The 8741-nt window shown below is 63.6% G+C and overlaps 2 protein-coding genes across 2 annotated transcripts; one reads left to right on the forward strand and one right to left on the reverse strand.

The window, feature by feature from the left end:
- Positions 1-1561: 1561 nt before the first annotated feature.
- On the reverse strand, positions 1562-3798 carry MNEG_9705 (hypothetical protein; the record flags this gene model as incomplete). Its single annotated transcript, XM_014041822.1, has 6 exons — positions 1562-2009; positions 2157-2277; positions 2511-2712; positions 2993-3081; positions 3314-3428; positions 3730-3798. The coding sequence occupies 6 exons, from the start codon at positions 3796-3798 to the stop codon at positions 1562-1564; spliced, it is 1044 nt and encodes a 347-aa protein (XP_013897276.1).
- Positions 3799-4939: 1141 nt separating this feature from the next.
- MNEG_9706 (hypothetical protein) lies at positions 4940-8632 on the forward strand (the record flags this gene model as incomplete). Its single annotated transcript, XM_014041823.1, has 3 exons — positions 4940-4948; positions 6818-8221; positions 8459-8632. Coding segments are annotated over 3 exons (1587 nt in total), but the record flags the coding sequence as incomplete, so codon positions are not given.
- Positions 8633-8741: the final 109 nt, after the last annotated feature.

The following is an 8741-nucleotide window of genomic DNA, read 5'->3' on the forward strand; positions in this document are numbered from 1 at the left end:
GAATAATGTCATCTGGTGTGCTTGCATATGCCCTCGCCAAGGCCACTTTCGAGGGCATGCCGGCTGCTGCCAACTTCTCAACAGCGTTCTTGCCCAACCCACGCCCGCTGTGCACCCTGCAGTTCCGGGAAGCAGAGGCGTTTGTCCGCGCCGAATTTGCCCCCATCCTGCGCCTCAAGCACGTGCGGCCTGGAGCGCTGCCGCGCGCTGGCCTGTCCTGCTGCCAATCACCCACGGGCCTCCCTCCGGCTCGCGAATGCAGCGGCTTTGCCAGGATCCCGGCCAGCCAGCCCGCCCCTTCCTCATGATTGCGGAGGTAACCGGCTCATCAATTTTGCAGCTTGCTGCACACCAAGCTATCAACCGTTTGTGGCTCCTGGTACCATCTGCCCCGCTCTCCCACAGGTCCCATCAGACCTGCATATTATCGTGGCACCGGACAACCCTGACAGCGTGGCGGCGGTCATACTCGTCAAGGCGCGCGAGCTGCAGGGCATTTCAAGCACGCCATCAGCAGAGGGCGAGGAGGGGGGCGCGGTCGCAGCCGCGGCGGCCAGGGCGCGAGCTGGCCTGGGTGCCTCTGGAACCGGCTGCAGCGGGCCTGAAGGGGGCGGCGTAGAGGCGGTAGCACTGGCAGGGCCTCCTGGTGACCCTGGCAACCTCGTTGGGGGCGTGATCATCGTTGTAGCTGGGCGCGGGCACCCTCGGCTTGAGGTGAGTTCCAAGCACCCTGTTTTGTCTTGGCCGCTTAGGGTCGCTGCCTTCTGACCCTCATATTTGCTCCAGACTGCCTGCCTGTTAACTCGGAATTTCCAGGTGTTCTCAACCCTACCGGTGAAGGATGCCACCTGCTCTCCAACTTTTTGCAGGAGTTCTGGACGGGCAGTGTTTGCAGTCGCCTGCTGAGGACGAGCCCGGTGCCCATAATCGTGCACCGCCATGGTGTTGCGCCAGGCTAGGCGGTACACTCGCCTTCCCGTGTACCTCGGTTATGCCCACAGCAGCCCCAAACCACCCACACACAATTACTCTCGTCGTAACTTCAAAATTGCTGCTTTTGGGCCATCTTGTGATTTTGATTACAATGACAATGCCGTACAGTGGGCCTTGGTTGCACAGTTACAATGACAATGCTGTACAGTGGGCCTTGGTTGCAAAGTTTGTGGTAATTGCTTTGGAGTAGCCGCACTGCCACGCACTTGCCAGTGCATGCACAGCGTTTTGTCCACCTTTGTTAACAATGCGCTTGTGGGCCAAACAGTTGCCAAGAGAACTCCTGTCATAAGCATATGCATGTTACTACATGTTATACTAGCAACGTCGGGCCCTTGCTGATCCAAGGGCCCACATGTGTGGGACCCAATAGGTGTGAAAACCAGCTGCTCGGCAGAGGTGAGCATCGCAGTGGCAAGCTGAGACCTGATCATTCATCAGGCTACACAGACAAGCTTCACAATCTAACAGATTAGGATTATTGGATGATGATCATTGGCATAAAGCAACTCCTAGCTATGGACTGAAAATGATTGAACCTAGCTGGATCACTTCTCCACGCCGAAACCTACAGTGCCCCACAGCTGCTTGCGGGCGCTGCCGCGTCTGCAGCCACCACTGCCTCGCTCGCCGCCGCGCCAGGCGGCTTGCCGCCCGCTCCCAAGCTGATCAGGTCCAGCTCCTGCTGCACCTGCCGCCCTGCCGGCGTCGGCGGGTACGCCTCAACCGCTCCCGCCAGCTCCGCGAACCGCCCCAGCGGCTGCAGCACCTGGCGCGACGCGACGTGCGCAAACACGGTGCTGCTCACCCGCCAGAGGCTCCGGCCGGCGGCCTCCGCTGCCTCCGCCGCGGCCAAGGTCTCAGGAGCGACGACGACTTCGTGCCAGCCGGCCTGCACGTGGCCGCCGGTCAGCCACTCAAGCTGGCGGCCGGCTTGCAGCAGCAGGCAGCCCGGTGGCACGCGAACCAGCACCCGGCGGCCGTCGCGCAGCCACACGTACAGCCCGGGGAAGCGGCTGCAAGGCGAGGTGTTGCGGAATTGTTTTCAGGGGGATATGTGACACATGCTGCACTAGAACAAGCGGGGTGTGGTGAATTTGCAGGGAGAGCACGACAAGCTGGAGGGAGTGTCGAAGGTTCAGCGAGTTGGCCCGAGGGCTCACAGCGGGTGAGCCTGAGGGCAGCGCAGCAGGCCCGCGTACAGCAGGGATATTACTACAGGGGGTTTCTTTGGCACTTGCCTGCGGCCATGTATGGTGAGCATGTTCAAATCGTAGTGGACCCCTGGGTGGCAGTCATGGCAGGGAGCAGGGCTGGTCAGTGGTTTCCAATGCATTCAAGAAAGTGTAGAGCTGCACGTGCATGGGGGTGGAGAGGGGGAAGGGGAGCGGGAGCGGGAGCGGGAGAGGGGAAGGAGTACAAGACCATGGACCCACCGCTTGGTGCAGGCAAGCGCTTAGCATGCCTGCCTGGCTGCGCACTCATGCACGCTCCAGTGACCCCACCCGGCCCCTTACCTGCCAGCACGGTCCCCAGCTGCCGGTGCTGCCCCAGGTCGCTGCCAGTCGGCGCCAGCAGGTGTGGGCCCTCATCCATGAGTGACGTCAGGGAGTTGGGCTCCAGCCCAAAGCCCACCGCCGCTGCGCGCGCCACCAGCCGCACTGCGCCCATCATCGCTTCGCCCCATGTGTCCATCACCGCTGCCCACTGTGGAAAGCCCTGGGGAGCCGGTGGACGCGACGTCCGGGCTGTGTGTGCGGCGAGGGAACAGCCACCAGCCGCCATTCATGCATTCAACCAGACAACTTCTGAAGTGGGCCACTGCCAATCGAGCCATCACCAGGAGGCTGCACATGGTGCCGTGCAGCCAACCGCCTACAGCTGCCAGCCTCTGCTGCACAGGCGTATGCAAGGGAAGCCGTACCATCCTTGCATGGCAGGGGCCCGCCCCTGAGCCGGCCAAGTCGAGTGACAGGCCAGCTTCCACCCCGTCACCCACCTCAGGCACCACAGGTTCCGCGTTCAGCTCTGCATATTCAGAGTCCCGTGGCCGCGCGCCCACACGCCAGAAGAAGCGCCACTTGGCATCTGAGGGGGGAGGGTGAGGCCGCAGGTGAGGTGTTGGCGACACAAGGGGGCGGCGATGCCGTGATCAAGGGTGCTGTTTGTGCAGGTGTTGCTACCAGAATATCACCTATAACTCGGCGCGGCCCCTTGACTGGCACTCAAGCCTTCAACTAGGGGGCCACCACGAAAGAAGAAAGCCGGTCAGCGACCTCGCAGCCGGCCTCCCCTGCGCAGGCTCCCCTCGCCCACCCACCTGCCCCGGTGACGGGCGAGGCGCTGTGCTCTTGCGGCAGCGACCTGATCCTGTCTGCGCAAGCGGGGTCCACCAGGCACCTCGGTGTCTCCGTGCCGCCAGGTGTGGCCCCGACCTGTGGCAGTGACGTGAGGGGCCGCGACCGCTAACTGCGCGCCCCCCGTTTCGACCTGCGCTGCCCACCGAGCCCGCAGCCGGTCCGCCTGCGTCTCTCCCACCTGCCCTGTTGGACGGCTGACGGTCGCGCTTGCCGAGCGTGACGAGCTGCCCAAACATGCACTGTGCGGCAAATCCGCGTCCGCCCAGGCGCCTCGTGCAGCAACCCCCACGCGAGGGCCGCACCTGACCGCCCGATCCCACCCCCTCCCCTCCCGTACATGCCACGCCGGCTCCCCACAATTGGATTCAAAACGCACCTGATACGACAGCTCCCGCCGCACGTCCCGCATCTTGAGTGCATCCGGCTGCCCAAAGTAGGCCTCCATCTGATCCAAGAACTCGTTTTTGAGGCGCTCATCAACGCCGGGCACGCGCACCTGGCGGCAAGGCGGTGCGCGGTGCGCCTCTGGTGCCGCGCAGGGCGCGTGCAGGTGCAGCTGATGGGCATGCGAGGCACGCAGCAGCCGCGACAGGCTCCACGCCAGAGATCAGAGGGAACGGCGTGGCTGAGGCCGTCGTCGATAGGGTGCAAGCGGCAATGCACGACCTGTGGCCGCGCCCTCCCCCCTGCAGCCGCTCACGACGAGGCAGCCGGTGTTGTGCAGGCACTCGGCAACGGCGCTGCACAGCTGCCGCGTGTCTTTGGGGATGCTTGCGACCTGAAGCAGGAATAGGTACGCAAACAAAGGTACACCAATCAACCCCCTGCCCACCACCCTTAATTGCTCAGCGCATCACCCGGCGCAGGCGTGGTGCAGCACGTGGTGCAGCACGAGCAGGCCGCGCAGCGACACGGCGCGCACGCACACCGCTCAGGCTCCCTGCGCTTACCGCAGCATTGTCACTCAGATCCGCCAACGCCTTGAGGTCATATACAGGAAGTTGTTCGCTCTCGAGACCGACATGCATTCCCTTGCTCGGTGCTGCCGTTGTGATGCTTGTTCGCTGATCAGGCATGCAGGTATCCATCGGAAAACTGCAACATTCAAAGTTGAAATTTGCCACAACAGTGGGTCCTGATTGACGAGTGCAACCACGTGATTATGATACTGCATGGCGCCCCTGCACATTCAAATGCGTTTGAATCGTTGAGGGCATGTGGTGCGGTGTTCAGCTGTGTAGCTACTGCACGGAGCCCTGCCCCTTACATTATAGACGAAATCCCGTCGTAGCATGCATGCATTGACGAGGGTTCGATTACCGTGGGGCGCCCAGAGTGGTCACCACCGTAGACACCGCACACGACAGATGTGGCAAGCAGCAGTGTGCTCAAAGCGAGTGGGGTATCCCACCCTTACATTATGCTCAACAATAGCCTGCATTGTTTTCTTGTGCACGATTTCAACATTATGATTATCCACGCAGTCCCAACAGGGGCCAACCTGTTGACAACATCCATCACAACGCCACACTCACACACACAAACCACTGCACAGGTCAAAGCGAGAGCGCGCGACGTGTTGCACAATGCTTCGTGTAAGTGACTCAGTGTCAGCATGAAATACCTGCAAAAATAACGACAGCACAGCTCAAAGTTGCATGCTTGCCGGCCTGGCCCACCCTTGGAGGCAATGGGTAGGGGGCGGCGGCTGTCTCTCAAAGAGTCTAGCTGCGAAACACTGAAATCAGCATCGTTTGTTCCAAAAAAAAAACATTCCCAAGAACACACAAGATCAACCAGGTATTGAGCCACCTGAAACTCACAAGCTTGAATGCATTTCCCAGAGCAGAAAAATGCACTAAGCATCGCAGGCCCGCAGATTGCATTGTAAACAGGGGGAGCGCATCGCATGCGTGCGGCTCGGGGGCGTGGATGCGGCACGCACGTGCAGGGCTGACGGCTCATCCTCCGCCGCTGCCACGGGCGCGGCTGCAAGTGCCGTACCTGCACCTGTGCAGAGTGGCACGCTGCTGTCCCACCCCCGCCACGAGCAACGCCTTGGCAGCCGCTGTAGTGCTCAGTGAGCCAGCGCCGCTGCCAAGATCCGCCATGCACTGACTATACAGCGGTTTCGGCCTGTCAAAGCTGCCCACAGGAGTTGCAGCCGCACTGAGCAGCCCCTCATCTCTCGACCAGTGACCCTTGAATCAAGGCCTCGTGCGTGCAGCTTCTGGACGAGGGGCAGTATCAGCTGCTGCTGAAAGCAGCTGATACTCTGTCAACACCCTCAGGGGACCATTGCCGCTGCCGCTGCAGCCGCTGGCGACAGTATGCAAGCTGACTGATATGCAACAACACACGCCTGGATTGCATTCAGCCCGCATAGTTTTTGAGCTGTTCGCTTCATCTTTGGTTGGTTTTTTGAGTGGCAGGTGGATCTGGCAGAGTTGACGACCGTGCCGCTGACCGCAACCGTTGCCGTACGTTTGTCAGGGCATACCAAACTGCAGCCAATTTCTCTATGAAGTGGCTCAAAAGAGGGCGCGCTGCTGGCTGGCACAGCGCGGCTTGAGCAGGGCACGAACGAGCAGCTGCTGCTGCCATCGCGGCCGATGGAATCAGGATCAAGCCTGCGTTACCCACCGGGCGACGTCGCGACATATGATATTAAGTGGCGTCAAAAATAGTAAATTTGATGTTCCGATAAAGAAACCCGCCGAGTGTGATCATCACAGCGATCTCGACATGTACGGAGTTTGCAGCAACAGTATCAAGCTCAGAACGGCCAAAGCGTGCAGCTTTACACTGAACGCGCGGTAGCGCAGGGTGGCTATGGTGCTCCTGCCGGGGGCGGCGGCAGCGTGCCATCAGCATGCCGCTCCAGCCGCACACAGGCCAGCGAGGACGCTGTGGGGTGGTGGCCTGGCGGCCCCGTATGTAAGTGCCGAGCACTGCTTGATAGTTGCCGATCACTTCTCCAATGTTATTCTTGGGCAATTTGGCCCCAAACGTTTGGCCATGAATATTTGCAACCCCTCCGCTGTTGATGCCTGCAGGCACCCAGCCGCCCCTTGGCGGGAACCCGTCAACGGAGCCCGCCTGCCCAGCCTGTCGCTGCAAAGGGTGGCTCTGGTCCTGATTTTGGTGGCAGCAGCAGTGAAGATGCCGACCCCTTCAGCGCATTTGGAGACCTGTCGGCGGGACCCCAGGGCGGCCGCTGGGAAAGAGACGCAAAACCCGCGGGCCGCCGCGGCAGGGGCGGCGCCCGCGGCCGCGGCAGGGGCAGCGAAAGTGCCGCCAGAGGCCGTGTGGGTGGTCGTTCAGGGAGGATCCCAGGCAGGGGCGCTCGGGAGACGCAGGGCGATCGGGATGAGGCGCCCCTGGGCAGCGGCGGCGATGACGGGGCACGCGCTGCGGCGCCGCGAACAGAGGCGTCATCACGGCAAGCACCGCGACGCCTACAGCAGCAGCAGCCGCCGCCGCGGCAGCAGCAGCAGCAGCAGCAGCAGCAGGAGCAGCAGCAGGAGCAGCAGCAGGAGCAGCAGCAGGAGCAGCAGCAGGAGCAGCAGCAGCCACCAGCGGCGCTACCGTCGGTGGAGGCAGGCGCGCGGAAGCGCAAGGCTTCTTTCGGGGTGCAGGCGCCGGAACCCGCCGCTCGCGACGGGTCGGAGGAGGACGACGAGGAAACAGACATCTGGGGCCCTCAATCAGCGATCGCAAAGGCCTTATTTGGTGATGGAGAGGTTGACGAGGCAGAGGAGGGGGATGAGGATGAGGATGAGGATGACAATGAGGATGAGGATGAGCGGTCGGCGGGGTGGGACGCGGCCGACGCGGCAGATGTGCGCGACATCTTTGGCGATTGGATGGCGGGCAGCGATGACGAGGAGGACGACAGCACAGAAGCAGCAAAGGGCGGCGCGGCGGGGCGCGATGGCGGCGGCACGCCGGGCTGGCGCGCAGCAGACCCCTGGGCGTCCGTGGAGGAGGATGATGATGATGATGACGTCATCGACGCAGAGGCGGAGGACGTGGATGACGAGGCGGACGCTGGGGACGACGCTGAGTCAGCACCAGGTCGGGGCGGCGGCGCGCGGGCGAGGAAGTTTGCAGACATGCTGAGGCAGCTTGAGGAGCAGCAGCTCGAAGAGCAGCGGCAGCGCGGGCGGGACATCGGCGGCGGGGCAGAGGCGGAGGGCGGCGCGCCGGAGGTCGGCGCGGGCGCGGCCCGCGCGAACCCCGACAGCATTTACGACCCAGCTGCGGGCGCTTTCGACGACGGCGACGCGGATGCCGACGCCGACGCCGCCTATGCCGACGGTGGCCTCGGCAGCGCCGTCGCCGGTGCGGCCGGCGGCCCCTGGGGCGACGACGGCGGCGCAGCGGCGGCGGGGCCGGCGGCGCCCGCCCGTGGGCGCAGAGGGGCCGGCGGCGGCGGGGGGCGGACGGACGTTGGGAAGCGGCTGCGGCACGTGTGGTCCCTTGAGGAGCTGTCCGAGCTGATAGGGCAGCACCTGGGCCGCTTGACCACGCCGCAGAAGCTCCAGGCGATGCTGAGTTGGGCGCGCCTGTACAGGCGGCTGCCGCTCGGCAGCAGCAGCAGCGGCAGCAGTGGCGGCAGCAGCAGTAGCAGGGGGGCCGGCGTCGGCGCCGGCACCGGCGCCGGCGAGGACGGCAGCAGCGAAGGGGCCGACGATGCCGAAGGGGAGGCCGAGGGCGCAAGCCGCGCGCCCGTTGACGACGCTGCGGCGGCGCGGGCGCGGTGGCGCAGCTGCGAAGCGCTGGCGCTGCTGGCTCGTGAGGCGGTAATGAGCGCGGGGGGCCTGGCCCAGCCGCAGGTGGCGACGCTGCTGCGGGCGCTGGTGCAGGTGGGCGTTGCGTGAGTAACGAGCGCAGATGCGTGCGCTGATGCAGCTGAAGAGCACGCACACGCCTGCCATCTTTGTGCGTCCCGGGCAGCCACCTGCTCGTTGCACGCATCCCTGCTTGTAGACCCCAACAGGCGCTGCTGCAGCCCTGCTTGTATTTGCGCTTCCCGTGCCAGTGACACCCCTCTTTGCAAAGCAAACTCCGCGGTCATGACCTCACGGCCTCCCGCCTCGCAGACTGAGGCAGATTTGGCACCCCAACTGGCGTGCCTGCTGCTGCGGCGCCTCAACAGTGGCGACGTGGGCGCACTGACGCCCGACGCCGCGAGCGGCGTGGTGTGGGCGCTGGGGACGCTGTCCAAGGGGCTCGAGGAGGCGGAGTGCGGGATGCAGCCGGAACTTCAGGCGGAGGTGGGCGCGCATGTGCACGCGCATATGTAGTGTGCATTTGCGTGTGGGTGTGAATGTATGTGTGAGCGTGTGTGTGTGAGTGTGGGCTTGTGTGTGTGTGTGTGTGTGA

The sequence above is a fragment of the Monoraphidium neglectum genome, assembly GCF_000611645.1.
Source record: "Monoraphidium neglectum strain SAG 48.87 unplaced genomic scaffold scaffold02032, whole genome shotgun sequence".
Lineage (NCBI taxonomy): Eukaryota > Viridiplantae > Chlorophyta > Chlorophyceae > Sphaeropleales > Selenastraceae > Monoraphidium > Monoraphidium neglectum.